The 26,524-nt window shown below is 52.5% G+C and overlaps 1 protein-coding gene across 8 annotated transcripts in view; it reads left to right on the forward strand.

The window, feature by feature from the left end:
• Auts2 (activator of transcription and developmental regulator AUTS2) overlaps window positions 1–23,051 on the forward strand; it is a 1,155,764-nt gene extending 1,132,713 nt beyond the window's left edge. For 6 of the 8 annotated variants that reach the window (XM_058583037.1, XM_058583034.1, XM_046456012.2 and 3 more), the window contains 11 exons: window positions 176–417; window positions 1,839–1,883; window positions 4,883–4,978; window positions 7,081–7,152; window positions 8,263–8,292; window positions 9,930–10,001; window positions 13,029–13,170; window positions 15,002–15,079; window positions 15,755–15,838; window positions 16,886–17,108; window positions 19,331–23,051. In XM_058583037.1, coding sequence (XP_058439020.1) covers window positions 176–417; window positions 1,839–1,883; window positions 4,883–4,978; window positions 7,081–7,152; window positions 8,263–8,292; window positions 9,930–10,001; window positions 13,029–13,170; window positions 15,002–15,079; window positions 15,755–15,838; window positions 16,886–17,108; window positions 19,331–20,570 — 2,324 coding nt within the window. In that variant the 3' untranslated portion in view covers window positions 20,571–23,051. The remainder of the gene's footprint in view (window positions 1–175; window positions 418–1,838; window positions 1,884–4,882; window positions 4,979–7,080; window positions 7,153–8,262; window positions 8,293–9,929; window positions 10,002–13,028; window positions 13,171–15,001; window positions 15,080–15,754; window positions 15,839–16,885; window positions 17,109–19,330) is intronic. The other 2 variants (XM_046456014.2, XM_046456013.2) reach the window with 1 other exon arrangement.
• The last annotated feature ends 3,473 nt before the right edge of the window (window positions 23,052–26,524 follow it).

Consider the following 26,524-nt stretch of genomic DNA (forward strand, 5'->3'; position numbering starts at 1 on the left):
CAGCTGGTCCCCAGGCCCAGGTGTTCGTTGGGAGCAGCCCCAGGCTATGGCGGGCCTGGGGTTGTCCCCTCTGTCCCAGGCCCCCATCCTCAGCCCTGCACCCTCCATGCTAAAGAACCCAGATGTCCCGTTCGGAAGGAAAAGGTGCCGACATCTCCCTCTTCTTCTTTTCCAGAGCAAGACATCTTGCGGCAGGAACTGAACACGCGTTTTCTGGCCTCTCAGAGCGCGGACCGCGGGGCCTCCCTGGGCCCCCCGCCCTACCTGCGGACCGAGTTCCACCAGCACCAGCACCAGCACCAGCACACGCACCAGCACACACACCAGCACACCTTCACACCCTTCCCCCACGCCATCCCGCCCACCGCCATCATGCCGACGCCAGCACCTCCCATGGTGCGTACCCCAGGCAGAAATGTGAGGATAAGTAGAGCCCACTCTCTTCTGTGTGCAGGAGGGTGGGGCTGGCGCGGGCGTGGGCCCTGAGGCCAGGCGGCCTTCGAGGGGCAGTGTCCTGCGCCTTACCCAGGTGCCCCCTGCACGCATTTGCCAGTGCTGGGTCCACCTGCTAGTGGCCTTCCTTCTCTGGGCACCTGGCATCGTGGCCTGACAGCAGTGTGAACCAGGTGCTCACAGCACCAGGAGGGAGGGGCAAGTGGAGGAACAGCCACTAGGGCCAGCTGCCTGCCCTGTGGGGTGACATTCAGAGGCTGAACCCTGAGCCTGGAGGTGTCTGGGCATTGCCATGTACCCAGGGAACTGGGAACTGAAACGGATGGTCTCAGACAGGCTTCTTTAAATCTTTAAATGCCCTAACAGAGTTCTACCTCAGTTGTCACTTATGTCCAGTGTTTAGAGAAGGGCCTGGTTGAAACCCTGAAGAGGAGAGTCCATCAGGCCCCATGAGAGCAGATGGGAATTCACGGAGGGTCCTCTCATCCACCTCTGCCCCTTCTCACCCACTGGCTCAACTTACTTTTCTTAACATACATTTTTAAAGTTTGTTCTACAAGTTTTATTTAGGGGAATATTAAAGATGAGGCCTTTTCACCCCCTTCCCCCACACACACACACAAAAAGTCCTATAGCAAGTTCTGTGTCTTTTTTTTCTGGAAGAACTGTATTTCTCAACAGTTATTTATTTGTTTAAATTCCTTTTTAGTTGTAGCTGGACACAATACCTTTAATTTATTTATTTGTTTTCTATGTGGTGCTGAGGATCAAGCCTAGTGCCTCATATGTGCTAGGCGAGCCCACCACTGAGCCCCGGCCAACAGTCATGTGTTTAAGGGCTTAATGGTTTAAGAAAATATCATGCTGGCCTGTGTGAGCTGGTCCACCAGTGAGTCAATCTGAGGTCTTAACATCCTGGAGGAAGACAGGCATGAGGGCGGGGGTGATGAGTCCTCCTGATGGGTTCAGAAGACCCAGCCCAACTGCTTTGTGTGGGTGGCATGGACTTCAGAGAACGGCAGATCTGCAGTTCTTCTGGCAAGGAGAAGACCAAGTGGAGGGATCCTGGGAGGACAGGCCCCGTGCTCGGCTCTCTGGATGGATCTGGAGGTGCTTGTCCTCTCCAGTTTGGGTGTTCACTGTGTCAGCCTCTGAGCGCAGAGTAGAAAGAGAGGAACCACCAGGCATCCAGGGCCCGAGACACAGCGCGGCGTGGGCAGACTGGACTCGGGGTTGCCAGAGGCTCAGGAGCTCAGGTGGCTCCTATCCAGTGAGGTTGCAGGGTCTAGTGATGTCTCAGTGACACAGAAGCTGTAGGCTGCCTCCACTGAACAGTGAACCAAAGGCAGATGAAGTAACTAGTTTTTGCTTTGATCCCTTTACAGTTTGACAAATACCCTACAAAAGTTGACCCCTTCTACCGGCACAGTGTGAGTTGCATTCCCTGCTACACGTTGAATGTGCCTGCTTTCCGTGCGTGCGCTCTCCCCCAGTCAGTACACGGCCAGTGGCCCTCCCGTCACCGCGCCAGCGTGCCCGCTGCTGCTCGTCCCTGTGGATGCTTGCTTTTGTGGCGTCTTGCTTTTGGTAAAGATGCAGTATCATCTTCAGAGTCAAAAGATCATAAGCACAGCCAGGACGGCCCCCTGGGAGCCAGAACCTGCCCTGCCTGGGGGTGTAAGCTTTGCAGCCCTTGCTGCAGCAGAGCCTGAGGCCACAGGACCTCAGCCACAGGCGGAAAGCCAGCCACAGAGGGACCTCAGCCGGACTGTTCCCTCTGAACAAAGTCCCTCATTCTTTTGACTCATAACTCTTCAAAAAGTAGATTTTTATTTACTTGAGACTAAATACAGAACCCTCTTCCACATGGCTGATACTGTTCTCCTGAGTGTATTTTCATTTCACAATTAAAATATTGTTTAATTAAAGAAAGACTTAACATTAAAACAAATGCACCTTTTCTCCTTAAGCTCAATTCTTCATTGCTTAAAAGATGCAGTTTTATGCAATCTTAAGTATACATTCCAGAACTTAAATTGGTACCAACCCGTTATATGTTCATTGATATAGAAGACAAGAGCTTCTCTATAGAAAGACCTTGAATACTTGATTGTGATATTTTGATTATGGGATGAATACTGCATTATTTTTATCTGAAAATTTGCAAGTTTATTTGCTCAATGGTTTTTTTTTTTCTTTTCTTTTTAATTTGTAAGTGAATCCAGAAAAAAGGAAAAGTCATAATTGCTTGTAGCCATGTTGATTCATCATTTACAGCTATTCCCATTTTGATTCTTAGATTGTGTTCTCATTTTGGTGGAAATGTTGCTCAGCAGATCAGCAAAGACTGAATTCATTCATACTTTAAATAGATAATTAGATACTTTATTAGTCAAGAGCATAGCTGAGAAATCAAGACTAGGAAATATTAGAAATCAATTAAGAATCACTTACTCTGGAGCCACTCAGAAGTGACGTGAGGCCTCTTCAGTAAGGAAAGGTGCATATGAGGGCCTTGCACCCACCACGTGGGCCACCTGTATTGCTCAGCACTGATGCAGAAAGGTTTTCAGATAGACATTCAGGACCCAGTAGGCCTGGGTCCCTCTTGGGACCTGCCCATGAGTGGTGCCACTTTGCCTTGCTCTGTGTCTTGCTGATTTAACGAGGGACCAGCTCACAGAATGGTTTCTGTGGAGCTCAGTGTGCCCAGGAGGCGGCTCAGGTTGGCAGCCTGAAGCCACGCTCCATGGGCACACTCCACAGAGACACCTAGGCTGGGGCTGGCGAGGCAGCCTAGGGGTCTGGACTTTGGAAAGTGTCCACGACCTCTGGTTCTCCAGCGGGGACAGTCTTCAGCTATATTTATTTTCTAGTGGTCAGCAGTGGGACAGAGCAAAGGTAGTGGGAAGAGCATTGGGTTTCACTATGAACGTGAAGGGAACTGCCCACCTGGACGAACTTCTGGTGGAGGGTGTTGGTCACTCCACTTCCTTTCTACAGGGCCCTGGGGGGTCCTCACACGGCCAGTTACAGGGTGATACAGGAAGTGCTTAGTCCCTCTTGCCTTGGGATCAGGACGCTACAGGCGGACGGCAGAGGCCGTGCTCAAGAATCTAAAACCCAGTCTTGGACTTGAAAGGAGTTCTGAAGGGGGCACCCTTGCACAGTCCCTGTGTAAGTGGGTTCAGTTCAGGACCAATGAGTCTGAAACCTCTGTGCACCACTGGAGAGAGCAACTGGAGTCAGCCTGAAAGAGACGTGTGGGTCTCAGTCCCTGCCAGAGCGACTGGTGTGAGGGCCTTATTGGGAAGGTGCATTGTCATACTGTGACATGTGACACAACCGTGAGTTGGTGTGTCACTTAAATATCCACATGATGGTTTGGTCAAAGTGAATGGACCCAGAGGTGTAGAACCTCAGAGGTAATAAGATGTGCTCACATCATCTCCCAGTATTGCTGTACATTTTTCCTTCAGTTATGTCCTTTGTATGCTAATGAGTCAAGAAAATTTATATTTTTCACTCAAAATCATGCTTTTCCTGTCATCAGGTGGTCAGACTCACACATCAACAGCTTGGCTTGCATGACCTCCAGTGAGCTTGTCTATTGAGCAGCAGACACGATTCAAAGCTGGCCCTAAGAATCAGGGCCTTGTGTTCATCCCAAAGAGCTCCGAGTTCCAGGAGAGCTGAGAGCGAGAATGGCTCTGAGCTCTGCGTGCGGGCCCAGCAGTCCTGGGGGAGCCCCACATGTTATTTGTTACATGGGATAATATTCCCAGGCTTCTGTAATCTACCTTTTAGGAGAACTGGCAGCTCTATTTAAAGTTTAAACTGAGTCATTTTATTTTACCCTTCCACAAATATTTGTCATCATTTTAGATGAGAGAATTAAATTGTCCTCTGGAACTGCCACTTCTAGAACAACCTAATGAAGCAAGGATTGTGAATATGTTCTCATTTCCTCAAACTATTAAAAATCTAAAAGCACTAATTGAGTTTTAATGGTATAAAATCCTGGCACTCATGAGGAACTGCTTCTTTTTCTTTCCTTTTTCTTTTTTCTAATTAACTTGTGATTTTCTGGGCATTTTATCGGCCCAGCATCCCTCCTGGTTTGGATATGCATTGAAACCTCTACCCATTTAGGGCTCGATTGTGATTCACCAATTAATAATTAGAAAGCTCCCTTTCTAATGGCGTTCTCATCTGGGACACCATTTGTTGCCTGATTGATTCTGAACTACTTTTAAATCAGACATTCGTGCGCATCTGTGTGATCACCCTCCCCATCCTGGCTCTTCACTAGTGGCACCTGGCTGAGTTGCCTGGCTCGCTCCTGTTGGTGTCTTTCTGTGGGAGGGGAATGTGAACATGTCACCTGCCTCCGACTAAAGCCGTTTTCTCCTCTCGTCTCTGGCCGCAGCTCTTCCACTCCTACCCTCCTGCAGTGTCGGGCATCCCCCCCATGATCCCACCCACGGGCCCTTTTGGTTCACTACAAGGAGCATTTCAGCCCAAGGTAAGGAGGGCACAGGGAAGACCCAGGGGTGTGTCTTGCTGGGCACGAGGGGGTCTGCCTCTTCTTCCTGCACAGTGACTGACTTCTCAGATCCTAAGTGACCCAGAGATTAGAGTGAGAGGATTTTTTTTCTAGTCCATTTAGTTTTAAGCCTCAGCAAAAATTGAGGCTTCAGTTGGTACTCCCACGTGATCTCAGCTGAGCTTCTGTGCCCTGTGGAAGATGCCACCACGGGCATGGGCTTCTGTCCAGGGAGCCATGACCTCTGAGCCCAGCTGACTTTTGAGGCAGAGATGGGAGGCTGGGCCTGTCAGTTTTCCAAAGAAGAGGCTGGACTGAAGTCCCAGGGGTGCAGCAGTCTGTGTTGTTGTATTGGGGAGATTCCCTTCCTGGCCCGCCCTGTCCTCCGCAGCCCCAGCTGGGCAGGCGGGTCTGCTGGAGCGGAGGCTGCACCTCTGGGCCTCCTGGTTCTGTGCTTCTCCTACCGCTGGCTCTCAGCGTTCAAACTGCCAAGGTCACAAACATTTTTGAGAGGGACTTTCAGGACATGCATGTTTAAAATCAACTGCAGCCCGTTTTACTCTCTTACCAAAGTGACGCATCTTCTAGTTGCAAACCATTCTCACATTTTTCAGGGGAGGTTTTCTGTGGTATGTGGTTTTCTTTTTCTCTCCATCCCATTTCTGAGGTGAGCACCAGGGTGGGGCCAGCCTCCCAGGATGGGTACCTGCTGTTTTGCCCAAGACGTATTACACCTGGAGAGGAGGACAGAGGCCCTGGGGTGGGGTGGCTGCCCTCCAGGCCTCGTCCCCTTGCTCTGAGTGCCCCTGATGTGTGACGTCACACGTGCAGAGGGCTCTACAGTGGCTCAGCCAAGTGCCTCCTATCTGGAGATCGAAGACGGCGGTTTTCAACTCCTTCCCCGAGCCTGCTCTTTACTGCTCCCTCAGACCCTGGTCCATCCCTTCTAGGTTGGGACAAATCTCTAGTGCATCCCCAAACAGACTGGTAGGTCATTTAATAAATTAGACTATTTCCCTCACTCACAATTATCCAATCACACAGAAAACTGCATCTGGGCAGGAGAGAACCTCTGCTGGTGTGGAAATAGGCCTTTCCAGGCCACCTTCCTGATTGAATATGTAGATTGCAGTTCATTAGTGGAGTTCTTCATATGTATGCAAATCAGGCTGTTAACAACTCCAGCTTAATTGTTGGTTGTGCCGCAGCTGATTGCTTTCCTTTCATTCCTTCCCCCTTCACCAGGGAGGCGAGCCTGGTGCCTGAACTTGAGCTCCTTTTCCACACGAGTTAACTTCTGGTGTGTGTGTTGGGGGGAGGGTGTCCTGGAGGTTGTGATTTCCTAAATAATTGGTGTTACATAGTTTTAAAATCCTTCTCCCACAAGACCATAATGACTGTGCCCGAAGTAGGCTTTTGGTTGTTGTTCATTCAAAGGACAAAAGCCTACAGATAGGTTGATATTATGAGTGGTGTGTAAGAAGGGAGGTAGGATAGGGGAGACACAGGCAGAATTTGATACTGCGTCTGTGTGGTCCCTATGTTGGGTTCTCTTGTCCCATTTCCACCACCGCTAATGAGTCATTACTGAGTGTAATTTCTTGTTATTGTCTGCCAGCTAAAACGTGGAGCGTTGGCTTAATGTCTGCGCAGTGCTGTCAGCTCTTCTGATGAGAAGCACCTGACACTGCAAACGATGGCAGTGTTCACTTGAGCATCTCCTGGAACGTCTGGAGGGGGCAGAGAGGCGGCCAGCCAGAGCTGGGCCACCTGGGAAGGAGGCGTCCGGGCCAGCCTCTCCATGCGTGGCTGCCCTGTTTGGTCCTGTGGCTTCCACTGTGGTGGCGGGTGCTGGAGGCCACCTCTCTGCTTTAGATGCCATGGAAGAGAGCAGCCTCTGGTCAGAGCGCTGGAGAAAACAGGGAGCAGCCCTGTACAAGCTCACATGCTCACTGAGAAAAATGAGTCTGTGATTTAGAATGAAACAGATGAAGTCTCACTTCTTCATTTAGAAGGAGGAAAGGTTTTGCTTCATGTCCCGTGTTTTGTGCTTCCTAAGCTGTGGTCTAATTAATTTGTAGACATCCAACCCTATCGATGTTGCTGCTCGGCCCGGGACAGTCCCACACACTTTACTTCAGAAGGACCCACGGGTACGTGCCAAGTCAGGCTTGGTCTCAGGTAACCCGGGTGTGTGCAGGGGACAGGTCCTGTGCGCGACCCTCCTATCTCCTTTGAGAGAGCTGCTCTCGGGGAAGGGACTCTCCCCACCTGTGCAAGAGAGTGCCAGTTCCTCCTGGAAGACACTCTCTCCTGCCCCGTGAGTGACACCGGAAGGCTGACTTCCCAGCAAAAGGAGGGGGACGGGCTTGTGATCTGAGCCTAGAAAGTGGACACTGTGGCTTCTCCAGTTCCTACTTGACCAAGCCTTTCTGTCTGCAAGTCCTTATGTTGCTGTGGGTGCTCTGGATGGACAAGCACTGAGTGCTTCTCCTGCTGGACATCAGCCCCCGCCACCCGCTACCCAAGGTCAGGACATCCCAGACCCCATGGCTCCTCTGGCCCTCTGCTTTTAATGTGGCCGGGATCCCCTGTGCTCTAGAGCTGAGTAAAATATCCATGATGCTTTGGTAATGTCATTTATTAATGGTCTACACTGCACCTACTCCCAAAGAAGAACTTGAAGTTCCACAGGAGGTACAATCTTGTCTCGACAACGGTCATTTATCTTTATAGTAAATGTGAGAGAACGATCGCCATCCCAGTGCTGTCTCCTCCCTGGGTAAGGGCAGCTGGAGCTGATAGCGGGAGCTATGTAGATGGGCTGAAGCTTTTCGGGCTGAAGGTCCCGAGAGCGGCCACCCCCGCGGTGACTCTTGTTGCAGAAAGGCTGGCCCATGCGTCCCCTCAGCATTGACCCTGAGTCTGCCTCTTCAGCCTGCTCTCCCCTGCACCCTCGGTGTGGTGTGGAAGGGCTGCCCCCCGGGAGCCTCAGGCTGGGCAGCACCAGGGCCAGGCTGCCCAGGGCACGCTGCTGTCGATTAAACTTGTACGGGGTTGTCGACAGTGATGTCAGTGGGGGAGGGGACACTTGGCACTTTTGATAGTGTGAAAATGGGTTAATTATTCTCCAAAAGGGCTTCATTTAAAAGTAAAATTCTAACATTTTAATTTCCCCTCCTAATGAAGCACTACAAATTTGTTAATTAGAGCAATTGTTTGAGTGACAGGCGTGTAACCAAGTTGTCATTTTCTCTTCACAGTTGACAGATCCTTTCAGACCTATGTTAAGGGTAAGAAAGCCTCTTCTAGCACTGTTTTGCAACCTCTGTTTGACTCCCTGTGGGTTGGAAACGCAAGTCTGTAGCCAGCCTACCCAGCAGGCTGTGGCACGGTGGTTGGGTTTTCAGGTCCTGTATGATGCAAGTGACCGAGTTGTTTTGCTTTGGGCAGTGGAGGAAGCCAGGCCACAGGCTTCTTATTTATGTAACTGGTAGAGCTGAGTCTGATTCTGGTGTGAGCAGGTCTGGTAGAAAGTCTGATTGGATCTCAGGGAGGAAGACTTGAGCGACGGGCTGCAGTCAGTGTCTTTTAGGAAATGCATACTTACCTGGATGGGTATGCTCTGCTGTGGCTCCCTGGTTCAGCACGAGGTGCTATTGACTTTCGTAGCCACTTGACCTGTTTCTGTGGTGTGGGAAAGGATACTGTGAGCATTGGTTGTTTAAAGTCTTGTTTAAAGCAGAACGTCCTGAGGTCTGGTGCCTGGCCAGCAGATGGCCCCTCTGTGAATGCCAACTTCCCCATGCCGGGCTGAGTGGTAGATAATGGGCAGTAGACTTCCTGCAGTCCCCACCCGTTTCTGGTGCATACTCTCAGATAATCCACCTTCTCCAAAAGGAACAGGAGGTCTGTGTCCTCACTTAGGTGAGGCAGTGTGGTACTTGTGATGTCAGACAACCTGTCAGTCCATGACAGGAGAAAAGTCCTGAGTCTGTATTTCAGGAACAGCTTCCTACTACAGAAACCCGAAGCTTCTGTCCTTTGCCAGTGCAGAATGGAGTTCTTTCCTTCTGTCCAGTAGTTACCGCGCATGCACTCTAGGCTTAAGAGGAGATTGCTTGGCAGGAAGCAGAAAGAGGTGGTCCCTGCCCCGAGTGGCAGAAGAGAGGCACTTGCCGTCACCCCACTGCTCAGAAACCAAGGCATGGAATGATTTGGGAGATGCAAATTGATCTGCACTCCTCCAGGGGTGGAAGAGGGACTTGGTATTGCAGAAGCCTGGAGAGTAGGGAGGAAAGAATGCCTTCCCCTCCCCTCCCCTCCCCTCCCCTTCTCTTGGACATGAACAGTGTCCCAGCATGAATGAGTGGTCAGCTCTTAATGAAGCATATGGGGTCACTGGACTTCAACAGCAGTGGGATGGATTCCATTGCCCCGCTTTGGGGGTTAAAGAAGCAACAACCATGGGGAGGTTATGACAGGTCCTGTGCCCTTTCTTGTTTTGATTTGATTCCGACGCTCCCTAATTAGCCCTTGTGAACAGCTGATTTGTATTATAGCATAGCCACATTTGTTAAGTAGGACTTCCTACTTCACCAGGTCTGCCAGCTGGCACCAGAAAAGAAAGAAGAGGCACAAAGTGGGATTCAGGCTTTTCCCATCTTGTCCTTGGTAACCGGGGGTCCTTGTCAAGTATGGCTTCCTGAGTGGTGGCCGATGTCTGGGCCCCAGGAAGAGGGGGAGAGCGATTATGGCTCCCTGATGGCTGGGCCCGGCAGGGTTGCTGACGGGAGGCTCTTGGAGGCACAAAGCTCTCTTGTTTCATGAAAAAAGTCTCTGCAGCCAGAATCTGCTGAGAGCTTGGGGGATTTGCAGGCGGTTTCCCTGAAACGTCTCCTTCTGACCACTTTGCTCTTTCTTGTTCCAGAAACCAGGGAAGTGGTGTGCTATGCATGTTCACATCGCCTGGCAGATTTACCACCACCAACAGAAAGTCAAGGTCAGTCCGACCTTCCTGGTTTGGGGGGGGGCGGGGCTGCTGGGTGCAAGCACGTGATCTGCCCAGGAACACCTGAGTAAGAGCATTCAAAACAGGGTCTGAAGACCAGAGGCAGCGAGAGGTCCCTCGGGAAGCCCATCTGAGAACCTTAACAAGGGAAACCTCCAGCAGAATCACAGAACAAAAGCAAACTGGTAGCTCCCTGGTGCATCTTTCCTTTTGATAAATTTATCATCTTACTTAAATACTAAGATCCAAAGGGCTTAAATATGGTTTTAATCCTGAAATAAACATTTTAATTATAGTGAGCAAGAACTAGAATATGGAGAACACTTAGAGGCTGAGAAAGCCAACAGAAGATGGTTTTGTTTTGTTTTTTAGTAGCAACCCATGTGTTCTCTTCCTTTTTGGGTTTGGGGAAATGATATTTACGCCCCATGTGGAGATGGTGGTGCTGAACCTCCATCGGCAGTGTGCATGATCACATTAGCCCTTCCGGAGGTCACGCTGGGCCTGCTCTTACCATCTGTCAGTCTTCCTGGTGACCTATCCAGGTGTTAAGAGACAGTCAGTACCTGCCAGGACCACCTGAGGCAGGTCCTTTTTATTTGCACCATACAGATGAAGATGGTCCGTGCTTGACCAGAGCCTTTGTGGCATAGGAGGGAGGAGACAGAGCATGCGGGTGGTAACGTGACACGGTTCCGGGGCTTGGCTCAGGCATATGGAACCTGACGTCCACACTTTAGCCTGGGTCTTTGCAGCCTGGAAAAATGATGAGAAACATCCAAGCAGGTCATTCTAGCATAGGTTTCTCCGTCCATTTCTTCATGCGTGACTAGGTCTTGGCAGCGTTTAGGGTCATCCTGAGGCCCATGGGCAAGGAGGACACGCCAGTCACATGGCAGGGTTCAGGGGTTCAGAAGCAAAGATGGAACCTAGTTAGAAGGGAGGAACAAACCTCCGAGAGACCTTTGGCTTTGGACACCTGCCCCTAGTGCTGACGTCATATCAGTGAGTGCCGCTCACTTTTCCCTCCTTTTGGACTCAGTGTAATTGGGACCTCGTGGTGTTGCTGATTAGTTCATGCTTTCTGGTTTCGGGTGACATGGTCAGCAGAACTATAGGCGCAAGATGTCTTCCTTTTGTCCTTTGGTTGAACGTGATGAAGGATGTTGTGTGTAGCAGCTTCTCCATAGAAACGCCCCTGGCAACTCCAGCTCTCATTATCCCCATTCAATCAGCAAGACCCTTGAACAGGAGATGGCTCTGTTCATCTTCCCCTCCCACAAACTGCTGGCAATCCTAGGCTCCGTTTGGCTTCAAGGACCTGAGTTGGTTTAATGGATCTGTGCTGTACACCATGCGATGTTAGCACCGAATAATTTGGCAACCAAATTAAAGGAGGTACTCAGGAGATTTTTATAGATTGATAGTGAATCAGGCTTGGTTTGGGCTCCGCTGCTCCTTTAGGGAGGGACTCCATTATGGCAGTCCCTGTGGGTCTGAGCAGACGTCCCCTCCCCTTGCTCGGCAGTGCTCATTTACTCAGCTCTTTAGTGAGCCGCCTAGGCTCGGGCTGCTCACCGCGGGGCTCAGAGGGCCCCTCTCTCCCTGTCTCACTCCTCAGGCATTTGCAATAAGGATCTGTGGTGCCCAAGGCCACAAGTTCCATTTGTTTTCCCAGGTGTTACTCCTAAGCACGAGCTCCCAGCAGGTGTCAGTCACTCCCGTGAGGACCAGGGGGCTCTGACCTGCGGTGCTGAGGGACAGCCCACTTCCTGGGCCCCTGCTCTGTTGCAGAGACCCTCTCCCGAAGCTTCTCTGTTGTGCAGCAGGCAGGGATCTCAGGAGGAGGAGGGCTGGGGTGGGGCAAGAGCAGCTGGGCCGTGAAGGAGCCCTCAACAGGGGGAAGGCAGCTCAGCTCAGGTCTCAGGGTCCCAGGCCATGGGAGGTGAGGGACATGGAGGGCAGTGCTTGTCTGGGAGGTGTGGAGTTGACTCAGAAGGAAGGCTGTCAAGAAATAAGAAGGCCGGAAGACTTGAAGCCATGCAGGCGAGAGGGCTACCCGCCTCCAAAGAGAGGCCAGAGCCTAGAGGAAGCCTCTGGCCAGTGCCCACAGCCTCAGAGGAAGGTAAGCTGGAAGGCCAGCATCAGGGTGGGCAGGTGAAAAGAAATGAACCCAGGACTTCATAGCAGGAGAGGATCTCCATGGGCCACTGCCTGGACTAGCTGCCACCTCCTCCTCCTCCTCCTCCCCCCCTCCCCTTCCTTCTCTTCCTCCTCCCCCCCTCCCCTTCCTTCTCCTCCTCCTCCCCCCTCCCCTTCCTTCTCCTCCCCCCCCCTTCCTTCTCCTCCTCCTCCTCCTCCTCCTCTTCCGGTGATTGGGGTAGTCCTAAGAAGAAACACCCCCATTAGTTAAACTTATACGCCTACTTTGCTTTCATCTTGTTTTTTTTTTTTTTATGTAACAGTGATCATTAGAAAATTAGCTTGTAGGCATGCAAATATTTCTTCATAATGTTCAGTTACTAATGTACTGTAATCTATTAGAGTATGGCTAAGAGGCATTAAACAATTAATTTACACAGCAGATTATTCACACAGAATTCCTAATAAAATGAGCTTTAAAATGCTATTATTTTAAAACTTTCTAAAATGGACCTTTACAGCAATATAGTAAACCACTCAGCGGTACCAGCTGAGTGAACAGGATGTGGCTGCCCTCCCTGATCAAATAGCCACAGGCCAGCCTCCAGCCAGGCTCCAGGCCTGCCCTCGGTGCTTCTTCTTCTGGAGAACTAGGCACTCCCCTGCAGCAGTCCCTGCTGACCCCTCCTAGGTGGACCCGCTTCTGCCCATGAGGATCACCTGGTTCTCCCGGCTTCCTAAACTTGACCTTCACCAGGGCCAGTGCCCAGAATGTGGACCGTTCCAAGAGCCCACTCCCATGGTCTCAGGCTCTGAGTGAATCTCTCCTGCTGCTCACTTGGAATGTCATCTTCTGTTGTCCCCTTGCCACTGCAGAAGCAGATGCAGTCAGACCCACACAAGCTGGACTTCGGACTGAAGCCTGAGTTCCTAAGCCGCCCACCAGGCCCCAGTCTCTTTGGAGCCATCCACCACCCCCATGACCTGGCTCGACCTTCAACTTTGTTCTCTGCCTCTGGTGAGTTCAGGGGGCAATGGAGTGAGAAATGTGGTCCTCAGGTAGCCAAACAGATAGGTCTGGGCCCTGTGCTCTCACTCACTCACCACCTAAACGGCATCCTGGTACACCTGGAAGGGAAAGAGACCGTCCTCCCCTGCAGGGACTCTGGAGCTGTGTGTACCAAACCAGTGCAACCCACAGCACGTCAGATTGTCAGATGCCACTGAGAAAGAGGGAAGATCCAAGGGCCAGTCAGAAGTAAAGGGGGTGCCAGGAACTGTGGGGACATGCACGGGCAAGGGGTGGCTTTGCACTGTGACACTACACTTGGCTGTGTTTCAGGGTCTAATGGTAAAGAAACCCAACTGAGCTGTTTGTCAGTGGTTGGGCTGTGATAGAGAAGGTGGGCCACCTGGCTTCCGTAAATACTTAAAAACGGCAGCACTAGGCTGACTCTGGTGACAAGTGGCTTCATGCCCACTGTGGACTTGAGTGTTGATGGGCTCCCTGCTTCACTGGCTGGCCTGCTGCCGCCCATGGCTCATGTTGGGGGCACATGGTCTCCCACGGAGGCAGAGAGAGTTGCGAGAATCCTCATCCTAGGCCTTGTTGCCAGAGCAAGGGGACCACTCTTGAGGGTCAGAGGAATCTGCTGAGGTCTCGGGCTTTCCTGTTGTTTCTGTCACATTTGAAGGCTCTGTTGCCATGGAATCTGGCTCCGAGACATGGCCACACTAAGAGCAGTTTTTGGAGAGAAATAGATTTCTCCCTGGCTTTCATTTGAGCCAAAGTAGATGAATTGCATCTTTTGCTTTGATAATTCTGGAACTGTAGGCATCCCTGGGGCCTGGGTGGAGTGAAGCATGGTCTCCACTGAAGCTCTCAGGAGCTTGCACTGCAGACAGCGTGTGGCCAAAAGTCCATTGAGTTGGCAAGCTGTGGGCCCTCGGAACGTCCCAGAGCATGCGCATGCTGTGGAGCTGGGGGATCCTCTCTGCACTCCCAGGTGGAAAACAAGCCACCAGGTGGACCACAGCCCAGGTCCCTTCAGATGCTGAGAGGCAGTGCCTGACCCACACTTCTCCCGTGCTGGTGGTCCTGGCAGCCCAGGGACAGCCCTCCTGCACTGTCTTTTCTTGAGGGAATTTGCACTCATTTATAGGAACTTAGACAAAATGCCAGGCATTATGGAACCTTGGTGGTAGATGGGTAAATATAGGTACTGATTACGCTTGAATTTTGCCCCAAAATGGTTATATGATAAAACTTTAACCTGGTATTTATTACTAGTTAATGTTAGTTAAATTCAGCATTTTTATCTCACTGTCAGAGACTAATGCCTGATATACACAGCAGGGTGGAGCTCCCTCGGTGCCACGCCCCTCCAGGCCACACCCCCTGACTCTGAGCAGTGAGTGGCCCCGCCCCATGGCCTGAGCTATGGAAGCATTATCCTTCCCTAACTCATGCACATCTGGTCCTCCCTTTCCTTCTTTCCTTCCTTTCCCAGCCTCCTCAGGAGAAGGATTTGAGGTGACTTACAAGCATACATATCAGGTGTGATAAAGAGTTGATAAGCAAATGTAGATAGGGGGAACCTGTGAGGAAGGCAGCCTCAGCATGGACCAGGATGCCCTGCAGGCACGGGTTTTGCTACTGAATCCACAAGGAAGCTGGCTCTTCCTGGCACCCAAGGCGAGGCTCTGCCCACCTGGGAAAGAGGAGAGGGGCCACGCAGGCATGGGCCTCACCCCAGCAGACTTCCTGGGGTCCCCAGGCCTGCTGAAGCAGGCTGCTCCTCGAAGCTGCTTTCTGTAAGCCCTGACCTTGGTGGTGTTTGACTCACCAGGTGCTGCACACCCCACCGGGACCCCTTTTGGGCCACCTCCTCATCACAGCAACTTCCTCAACCCTGCTGCTCACCTGGGTGAGTTCACGGGGGCAAGGTGGCTCCTGCTGCGCCTACCAGCACATGGGGAACCGTCCTCCATAAGTCACTCGCCACTGGGGCCCAGTTAGCATGTGGTACCACCTCAGGACTCACTGCCGCCTAAACCACCTCCCTCGCCAGTATGTCTGTGCTAGTCCTGCTCTGCCCTGAGTTAATGGTGGGGGACAGCTTGTCCTGGGTGCCTCAGGGACTTGGAGTCCAGGGCATTCTGTCCCTCCCTGGGAGGAAACATCGACGCCTTCCACAGCCAAGGCACCTTCGGCAGGTGGAAGAAAGACAGGCCGATGTTACAGAGGCCCCTGGTTTTGTGGCCTTTATTTACTGATATTTTCTGCATGTGGCCAAGCAGACGCAGGGTATAATAGGACTTCACCCCTGGGAACGTAAGGGGTGGTCTTATTTCTGTCCAGCGAGAGGCTGCAGAGCACCCTCCTGGGAGAGGTGCGGGAAGGCACCTTGGAGCATGGGGCTCCTGTGTCCCTAGGCAGGGCAGGGACGCAGTCCTCATGGGTACTTACCAACCCCACTAGGAAGGCAAGCCAGGTGTGGGTGGGATGGGGATTGGCTTTGCTTCGCCCACCCACCCTCACCCCGCTGCTCCCGTCCCACTGGGGAATCTGAGCCCCTCCTTCCTCCTGCCTTTGTTTGCAGAGCCTTTCAATCGGCCGTCCACCTTCACAGGCCTAGCAGCGGTTGGTGGCAATGCCTTCGGGGGACTTGGAAACCCGTCAGTTAGTGAGTACCTCTAGCTTTCCATACCTGCCTGGACTCTCCTCTGACACCAGACCTTCCGAGATGAAGGAAACGTATACTCTTGGGAATGAACTCGGAGTCATATAATTCCAATGGCAGGCTTACACAGTGGAGTTGGTGGACGTGTGCAAAGCCACTGGTTTAAGGAGGCCACTGTCCCGTCCATCCCTAGGGCCAGGGAAAGTGATGTAGCTGATGGCTGCAAACAGTTGACTCCCATCTCTTCCACCCAAGGGCTGGCCATAGCCTCTACTAGAAGGAAAAGCACCTGTGGCTCCCATGGGGTTGAAACAGTGCAGTGAAGAACTGCAGAACCAGGCCCAGAGCCATCAAGACCTGTGGCACGGCCTTGTGACCTGGAGAGCCCTGCAGCTCTCTGCTACTGAATAATCTCTAGTAGGAGGGGCTGCCAGCCCTGCGTGTCCTGGAAGCCCCGCAGTCTCTGGATGTGCAGCTGGTGGTCTTGCAGACATATCTGTTCCTATTTGGGGAGCAGAGGAGACCTAAAGTGTAGCTCTAGGTCACCGTCACAGTGAGTGAGGGCTCTTTAAGGGACAGCCTGGAGGGCTTCTGCGTGTGTTCAGGTTGAGGTCCTGAGTGGTCTCCGGGGCTCACTGTAGTTTGCCCGTGTTGGGAAGACGGGAGGCAGGGTCTGGCAGGGAGAGGAGACAGGATTCCCAGTTGATGACATGTACCGTTACAGCCGCCCTTCTGCATGCTCAGAGCCTCTGCATGCGCCAGATACGTGTGATCAGGTGATCCTGACACCTGTTTGGTCCCTTTCATTTTTAATCCCCCCCTGCCCACCCCCACTTTTGCTTTTGGGTTGGACTTTTAGACAGCTGTGCACTGCCTCTCCAGGGGCAGGACAGAGCTCCTCTAATGACTGTCGATCTCCTTTCCTTCCAGCTCCCAATAACATGTATTCATTTTAACTCTGGGTGCTGTTGAAGGCTTTGGTAAGTACCCCGTCACAGCAGGTCGTATAATCTCTCTCCAAACTTTTTGTTCCCCACTTCGCCATTTCAGCACCCAACTCAGTGTTCGGCCACAAGGATGGCCCCAGTGTGCAGAGCTTTAGCCACCCTCACGAGCCCTGGAACCGGCTGCACCGGACGCCTCCGTCGTTCCCGACCCCTCCGCCCTGGTTGAAGCCAGGGGAGCTGGAGCGCAGCGCGTCCGCTGCAGCTCATGACAGAGATAGAGATGTAGATAAACGGGACTCATCTGTTAGTAAAGATGACAAAGAAAGGTATGCAAAGAAACCGCTCTGGAGTCCCAATGGGGGAGCCCGCTCTGTGCCAGTGGAACCGGCCACCCACCCTCCTGTCCCAGCCTCGAGCTCCAGCCACCCCGTAGCCCCAGGTCCCTCCCAGCCAGCTAGTGCCAGCAGCCCTCAGTCCCAGTGCCCTGTGGCACAGTGACCATGACAGCACTACCACAGCCCAAGCAGGGCGCCCGCCCTGTGGCAGCGGTACCCAGAGAGCTCCCGAGCCCCTGAGAGTTAGCAATCCCCATACAAGCCCGACTCTGTGACACAGCGAGCCGGCGCTCCGGGCCAGACATACACAGCATGAATCAACGCCATGTTTGCTTTCAAGTTCGCGCAGCCCATGACCCATCCATAGGCTTCTCTCTTCCTCTCTCTTTTTGTTTGCTTTTAGAAAATCATCTTTGCATTTCCTCATCATATTTTTCTCAAGTTTTGTTCAAACTCAAAGTCTGGGGCTCACAGATGACTAATAAAATTTTACTAACCCAAATGTAGAGATGCGTCCAAAAAAGAAGCTTTGGTATTGGTTTGGTTTTCCCGGTGGACAAGCAGCTTTAAATAATCACTGATGTCTCTGCACTTGGGAACTTGTGCCTAAAAAGGAAGCTCTCTTGAAGAGGAAAGTCTTGTGTTGTCTCTGAAGAATGTCAGTAGCCTTCTTAACCTCGTCCCCACCTTTCTCTCCCTCTTCAGGCTGCCTTCATTTTAAATGCACTGATAAGGGATGCACAAGATATGCTTGACAGAAATGTCTAACAATGTCCTTTTGGCACTTAGGATTGAAATTTGATCCTGATCTTGACTTTCTCTTTACTGTGTGTCTTGTGTGCGATGTGTACTGGTGACTGAGTTTGCCTTTGCAGGCTGTGTGGCAGATCACAGGATACTCGTCATAGACTGTCACTGTAGAGTGGTTGATTTCTTTTGTACAAAAGAAACAAATTCTCCTCCTCCCGAGCAGTATGATAACAATCTCCGAACCCATGGCCAACGTGGACAGCATTCAGCTCGAGCTATACATGGCTAAAGTGGGGTGTGGCCACAGCAGACCAGCTCTAGACCCCGGGCTGTCCAGCTCACCTGTCACTGAGTAGGACACACCTTTCAGGGCGCTCTTGACGGATTCACATGGCCTCTTGATGGAAGTCAGGAAGCTTAATAAAATCTGCTCCTCTTCTGTCTTCCCCTTGAGGTCTCTCTTCTCGGCCTTTCCACATAAGCTTAGGAACCCAAAGGTGCAGGGGCACGTCCATTTCTCACCCACGTGGCCGCCTGGTCTTCTGCCTCTCTTTCTAGCCCTGGAGACAGCTTGTGTCTCTCCTCTCCTCACTTTGGCCAGGTCTGTCTGGGCATCCTGAGCCTTGAGTGATTCCCCATCTCAGCTAGGCTTGACCTTCTTGCCACTCTGCTCTGTGTTTTCTGCCTACTCCTCAGAAGTTCCCGTCCACACTAGGTCTCTGGTGTTCTCCTTTCACATTCTCATTACTGAAGGACCTCTAAAGTTATCCTCAATATCCCTCAAGATGTCCTGTGTCCCCAGCCTGCTATTCTACTGCTGGCCTCCAAGTTCCCCTGGGACTTTGGCTCTTACTGACCTAATGCCCAGTGTTGGGTATGGCCCCAGATTCCTGGGTCCCTGGATTCCTTTCCCACTCCTTGTTTGGCCCCCTGGTGCTGGTTCTGTCCCCAGCCTTTTGGCTGAAACTGGCCTTTGTTCTGAGGGTCAGGAGGCAGAGACTCCTTTAATGTTTACATCCACTCTCCACTGGCACTGCGGCCAGTTGGGAGTCACTTTGCTCTGGGCTTTTAGAATGTACCTTTAACATGAAAGGACCCTGAGAAGTTGGGCAGCAGGCTCTGTGGCCGCAGCTCTGGCTTAGAGACCTGCGGGCCCCCTCTGGCTCTGGGACAGTGCTTCCTCCCAGTCTTGGCTTTGATTGAGGCGCGTGGCTCTTACACAGCTAGGATGAGCCCCTCCACTCTCCACTCACCCTCATCCCCAGTACTTTGTCCCTGTTAAGCTTCTTTTAAATCCAGGCAGGTAGGTCAGGTGGCCGGCTTTGCCCCACTCGGGGCAGTCCACTGCCCCGGCGACTGGGGGCCACACCCCAGCCTGTCCTCTTCACACCGCCATTTCATCGCAGCCCCTCGCCAGCCACAGGCCGTTTCACCTGCGTGCTTGTCTCCCCTTCCTTGCGCAGAGAAAGTGTGGAGAAGAGACACTCCAGCCACCCCTCACCAGCACCTATCCTCCCGGCCAACGCCCTGGGACACAGCCGCAGCGCCACCGAGCAGATCAGGGGTCATTTGAACACAGAGGCTCGCGAGAAGGACAAACCCAAAGAGAGGGAGAGAGACCACCCGGAGTCGCGGAAAGACCTGGCGGCAGAAGAGCACAAGGCCAAGGAGGGCCCGGCGCCGGAGAAGGACGGGCACGGCCACGAGGCCCGTGCCGCGGGCGAGGAGGCCAAGCAGCTGGCGCGCGCGCCGTCGCCCTACGTGCGGAACCCCGCGCTAGACAGTGCCCGGCCGGGCAGCACCTCGGGCCGCGAGGCCGAGCCGCGCAAGGGCGAACCTGCCTATGAGAACCCACGGAAGAGTGCCGAGGTCAAGGTCAAGGAGGAGCGCAGGGAGGAGCACGAACTGCATGCGGAGCCCGCGCAGCAACCGCGCGCTGCGGAGCCGCCGGGCGCAGCCTCGGGTACCCACGCAGGCCCGCTGGCCTCGGTGCCCATGGCGGTGGGCGTGGCGGGCCTGCACCCCATGGGCGGCATCGGCAGCCTGGACCGGACCCGCATGATGACCCCCTTCATGGGCCTCAGCCCACTCCCGGGCGGGGAGCGCTTCCCCTACCCGTCCTTCCACTGGGACCCCATGCGGGACCCGCTGAGGGACCCTTACCGCGAGCTTGACGTGCACCGCAGGGACCCGCTGGCCAGGGACTTCCTGCTGCGCGGCGACCCACTGCACCGACTGTCGGCCCCTCGGCTGTACGAGGCGGACAGATCCTTCCGGGACCGCGAGCCGCACGACTACAGCCACCACCATCACCACCACCCGCCGCTGGCTGTGGACCCACGGCGGGAGCACGAGCGGGCCAGCCACCTGGACGAGCGTGAGCGCCTGCACGTGCTGCGCGAGGACTACGAGCACCCGCGGCTGCATGCTGTGCACCCTGCCTCCCTGGACGGCCACCTGCCGCACCCCAGCCTCCTCACGCCGGGCCTCCCCAGCATGCACTACCCGCGCATCAGCCCCACGGCGGGCCACCAGAATGGACTGCTCAACAAGACGCCCCCCACAGCGGCGCTGAGTGCGCCGCCCCCGCTCATCTCTACCATAGGGGGCCGCCCGGTGTCCCCGCGCAGGACTACACCTCTGTCCACGGAGATCAGGGAGCGGCCGCCCTCCCACACTCTGAAGGACATCGAGGCGCGGTAAGGGGACGAGCGGAGGGAGCCCCGAGAGCAGGGAGGACTCCTGCACCCCGCGCAGACGCGGTGGCCAGCCCCACCGCTCCCCTTGTAAAACATGTACAGACTCCGTGCAGATTTAGAAATGTTTTTGTATATTCTATGTTGGAATTTTTCAGATCCTTTAGCTAAGTCATATGTTTTCATGTCTCCTACTCTTTGTTCCTTGTATGAAACTTCTTGATTTCAGCCAAAACAGTAAAGATGACAACACACACCAATTTGAGGAGGACGGGGGAGCCCACACCATCCATCACGCAGAGCTCTTTCAGATGGGAAGGGAAGGCCGTGTACATAGTCCTGTAAAGAGATTGCTTCATGAGCTGGTGGTTCATATATGCAAAGGGTGAGACGAAAGCTTTACTTTGTACAAATGTAAATAGATAAAGATTAAGTAACATAATACATTACTACTTCTTGAAATGTGCTATTTGCAAACCTAATGTCAGTGAGCACGGCCTGCTAAGGCTGTGTTCCCCGTATTGTTAGAGACAGCTAAACCCTTCAACTATGCAATGAACGTTAGGGCTTCTCACAAAAGCCCGCCTAACTCAAAGGAGCCTTTTCAAATCCATTTACAACATACTTAAGGTCATATTTTCCCTGAACAAGCGCTTACGTGATATGACTCTGTTTTCCTTGCTTGTTTTTTTTTTTTTATCAAATGGAGAAACATCCTATTTTGCAGAGGGGACCCCAGGCTGGAACTTTGCATCTGAAGTTGCTGCTTGTGGGCTTCAGGGGCAGGTGCGCCCCAGGAAGGGCAAACCAGTGCCAGGGAGGGTGGGATTGGTCAGATGCCAAAATCAGGGGCCGGCAGCAGTGTCTGGCAGACAGAGCAGGCCGCCAGAATCGGTCACCGCCAGTCACGCGACCTCACACGCCTCTGGTGGGAACCATGCCTTTTTTTAAGTGTGTCCTATTTCATAGGTATACACACTTCCTCATTTTGCAGTGCGATTTAATTACACCCAAACAGATCCTGAAAGAAAGCTTCGCGTTTTCTGAGATGATGGATATGTTTTCACTGTATTCAGAAACGGCTGAGTGTGAGGCGGGTTCCCAGCGCGACGCACTGTACTCTAGTCAGTAATAAGGTCTGGGCGTAGCCGGGACAGGTCGACCTCGCAGAGCCATCGAGATTCACAGAGGTGACAGGTGGCAGAGGAGAAGTCGTGTGTGTGCGCGTGTGTTTTTGAGTTTGCATCAATTTTAATGTCTCTTCATGATACTTTTATAATACATTAAACTTCTTGTCTACATATTTGGAGAGAATATGACTTTACTAGCAGAGAAATACAATATATCTTGTCTACTGGACTGTAAAATACATGTATGAAATAAAATTAGTTCCATTTGGTCTTCTAGTATATTAAAGTGCTATCTGACGTTGTTATCCTGTTTTTGCAAAAAAAAAAAAAAGTTAACTACAGACCATTGTTTCTAATAAGCAGAGAGATCTATTTTAGTAGTAAACTGAAGGTTTAGTTGTGAGCTTCAGATTTTGTGAACACCAGATGTTGTGCAGTGTTTTGTTTTGTTTTTTGGGGTTTTTTTTTTTGTTTTTTGGGTTTTTTTTTTTTTTCGGTTTTGTTTCTTTTCTTTTTTTTTTAAAAGACAACAACTTTAAAAATCCAAGGAATATGTACACTGGAACTGTAGTGGTAGCTTTCAGTATTGTAAAGAGATTGTTCTATACAGACCTTTTGCTGTTTATCCTGTATGTAACAAAGTCCTTTCTAGACCCTGTGTGAAAAGCAAAGTGAAGCAACTGAATCTTCAGCATGTTCTCATCGGCGGAGCCTCTTGTGTAATGTAAACTGTGCCATGTTATTAAAAAATGTGAACCAAGCTTCCAGCTGCTTGTTTGTGTGCAGTGGCCATCGGTTCTTAGGGAAGAAGCCACACTTGCGCAAGACCAGGCTCTCGGACAGAAGCACCTCGAACCGGAGCCCAAACCCGGCCCGCGCGAGACCAGGAGGTTCTCCTGCGGTGGCTGGCGCCCTCCCCGGCTCAGTTAGCCTCCCACCAGTTAGTGTCTGTAGCCATCTGCGCCCTCCCCCCTCACATGGGTTATGGATTTTTTTTTTCATTTGTGTGTTTTAAACAAAAATGCTGTAAAACTCACAGGAAGGGACTTCTGGATGTTGGCGAGGACGTGTGTGGCCCAGGTAGCCAGTGCTGTGTGTCCCGACCCTACTTCCACACTCAGAGCAGAAGCCTGTGCTTGTGGCCATCGGCGAGGAGCCTGGGGGGCCGTGAGGACAGTGCCCTCTGCTCGTTCCTCTGACCTCACCTGGACTCGTCGTGTGCTGCTCCCCGGCATTTCCCCTGTGTCTCGTTGACGTCATGGTGTACCCCTCCTTGGTCTGCAGACTCCTCTGTCCTCTAAACCTGTTTTGTTTTTTCACGATGTAAAAAGTTGTTAAATTTTCTCGTATCAACCTGATGACATTGGTCTTTGGATTGGTGTTTGTGTCTTACTGGGAAAGAAGCCCAACGGCAGTCATGGTTAGTGGTGGGGCCAGGTGGCTGCTGGGCGGGCATTGGACATGGGGGTGGATGGACTTGGGGACTCTGAATCCGTGGTGACGGGGTGCTAGGGGACATCCTGGGACCCTTAACAAGACTCCTGGTGGGCCCCGAGGTGTTAGCAGCCAGAGGTGAGCAGAAGCCCACTTCCCACTGTCCCACGCCTTAACGGCCGGCCCCCAGGCTGGAGAAACGGGAGGAAAACCCAGCAGATTGGAAAACGCGGTAGAGCGTGTTCTCCAAATTGTGCCCTGCTCAGGGCCTCATGGGCAGCCAGTGGCGTCTAGATGCACTGCTCCCAGCAGAACTGCCTGTCTTCTGTCACACACCTAGCTTGAGGCCTCCATCTGCAGTGCCAGGATGTGGAAGAGTCACTCTCAAATCAGTCACGGTATTTAATCCCCAGGGCTTCGCTCATCGCAACCTTTGCATATTTTCTCTCTAATTACGTTCGGCGCCTTGGCGTTGATGGGTACCAGCACAATCTGATTCCCCGCTAACCTATAGATGCTCTAATTATCTCCACAATCTTTGACTGACAATGATCTTGTTACCTTCTAATGGTACATGACAAGTAAAATAGCGAATATAATGATGCAATAATTACCACTTTGGATGGATATTTGCAACAGCACTTGCTGTTTATCCTTTTTCTGCCTCAATCAAGGTGGATGAGAGGAAATAAGATGCAATTGTTGGTGTTCTGTACGTACGTAGCATGAAAAGAGGGAGCAGGCAGTTCCGCAGTACAATTAGCCATGAACATTGTGGAATGTTCAAGGCCTCCTGTGAGTCGGTGCCCGGGATGAAAAGAGAATTAGGCTTCAGCTTAGGAAGGAGGTGGGCAAAAGTGACATGGGCTTTTGCAATATGCTGTCTTCTAAATTCTGCCGCCATTTCTGTTCCTGTGTATTTCTGAAATTTTCTTAAATGTGAAATTTTCTTAAATGAAAATTGCTTAAATTTCTTAAGATCTCTTAAATTTCTAAAGTTTCCTTTAGATAGAATAGGAAACTTACATATTCAAAGGTGGGGCCACAGTGCAAGACTGCTCTCTGCTTGGCCGCCATGTTTTCAGTGTCTGGACTCCGAAATGCTGGAAGCTTCTGATAAAGAGCTCATGCAAGGAGCCATTGATCCAGCAGTCTGGGGCCCTCAGTGTCCCCAAGCAGACAGAGCTATACCTGCTTCTTAATGTGTGAACTGAGACGATCAGAGCGTAACAAGGCCTCAACATGGACATGATATTGGGTTGCTCTGTGGGAAACAATGGTCCCCATGAGAGGGAAAATAATTCCCCACCGAAATTCCCAGTGACAGCATCTTGAAGACTGTACTTAAAGAGGAGCTGGGGTTGTGGCCAGACTGACAGGCCAAGCTGGTGATTCCAGGGTCTCTAACTCTCAGGTGTCTCTTACCTGGTTGGGGATGGAGGTGCTGGGTGAGCCACCCAGTGTTGTCACACCCAAGGTCTCCCTCCAGCTGCTGTCCCACTCAAACATTTATGGCACCCTGATGTACCCAAGATGAAGCCGACCCCTGAGTCGGTGTCCGAGCTCTCTGTGGCCTTCCGTGCTCCCTGACAGCTCCCATCACCCATGACTGCAGGAGTTCTCCCCTCTTCTCAAATGCCCTGGGGCAGAGCCCTCTGTGGAGCCCCTCTAGGGCTCGGCTGGCTCTCCTCCACCTCTTGCCCAGCCCTTGCTGCTCTGGGGATTTGGAGGCCTCGTGCCCCCCATATTGGGGTCAGCATCTCACCAGGGTAGAGGCTGTGATAGCTGCTGCGGCAGGAAGAGGCCACCCCTCTGGGTCTGTGAGCCGAGCCTTCAGGCTGTGACCCACGTAGACCATGACCCAGCACAGGGACGCACACAGGCCCAGAACCAGTCGAGGAGACCACGGCTGTGTTGGGTGTGATGAACTCTTCTATTCTCTTTCAATTCGGTTTTTAAAATTGCTGTCACCACACGGTACTTGACTTGTGAGTCTCAGTCCCTAATTTGGGAAATGCCTCATGGAGGAAGTCCTCCCCAGGTTTTAGAGGCAGGACAGGCTGAAGACCTGGCCTTCAGGCCTGCCTCTGGACTAGACCTCCTGTTCTCTCCAGTTAGCCCCACAGACTTGACCTGTCCCCCTACCCTACCCTTCACGCTGCTGCCTGCTCTGACCTCATCTCCCCCAGGTCCCCACACCAACTGGACAAAAGTGCCCAAGGAGAACCCAGATTTGGTCTCCCAAGTGCCAGTCCCAGGGCATAGTCCCCCAGGCCCCTCTTCTCCACTGGGCAAAGACTGACGCTTTACCTTCACCTCCATGACACCCCGACTGACCGTTGTCATAATTTCTTAGACTGTTGGTTCTCCAGGCAGCGGCCGCAGCTGTGACCTTATTAGAAGTGCACATTCTTGGCTCCCTCTTCCGCCTCCTGAATTCAAATTCTGAGGGCAGGACCCAGCACCCTGTTTTAACAAACCCTTCAGGTCATTCAGTGGGTTTCAGAACCACTGGCTTAGGCCATGTAGAGAGGCCCGGGGAAAGTCCTGGCTAGATGCTGTAGGAAGAATCACCAGGTCACAGAGAGTGCTCCTGGAAGAGGACTGCGTTCTTGACCCTCCAGCCTGACCCTTGATCCTGCTGGTCCATTCCCTGGCACTGCCTCTTCCAGGCCTGCCTGGTCCTTTCCTGGCACGCAGTGGCTAGTTCCTGCACCACCAGGAGCCGAGATGGGCAGTGAGGTTCGCCTCCCCAGACCAAGAGTAGCAGGTGGCAGCCGGGCCTGAGAGTGCTTTGCTGCCAGGCACAGTTCTAAGTGCTTTGAGCTGGACTGTCTCCCTTGATGATCTTGATGCCATTACAAGGTAGGGACAGATGTAACCCCAACTGGACACGTGAGAAGAGGAGGCGCAGCGTGTGACGTGGTCTGCCCATGTTCGAGCCCATAACCCAAAGTCCAAATCCTCCGTAGCCTGCATCCTTACCGAGGCCTTGTCCTACTGCAGGGAAGATGCTTGCCGAGTTAATCAGCCACAGAAATTGCAGTTGCAGGGACACCATTTACCCACTTAGCGCAAACTTGTAATAACCCCGTGGACGCCCCGGGCTGCCAGGAATGAATGAGCGCCCCAGGCGGCTGTGCCGGCCCCATGGTGTGATCACACCCGAACCAGACACCACGTGTGTCCAAGTCTGAACTGCTCAGGTCCATTTTAAAAAATGAAAGCGGGGGCTTGTGTGGCCCACAGCAGCCTACCAACAGAGTAACTTGGCCCAGGGTGCTTTTAAAATACAGGAAGTTTTTTGTAGGCAAACCAGAAGAGGGGACTCCGTAGCCTGCATTCCCAGGGAGCCACTTGCCCTGAGCTGCTGCAGTCCGTCACTCCCAGTGTCCCC

Source organism: Marmota monax, unplaced genomic scaffold, assembly GCF_021218885.2.
Source record: "Marmota monax isolate L192 unplaced genomic scaffold, Marmota_monax_Labrador192_F-V1.1 WCK01_AAM20220418_F8-fsc00235, whole genome shotgun sequence".
NCBI lineage: Eukaryota > Metazoa > Chordata > Mammalia > Rodentia > Sciuridae > Marmota > Marmota monax.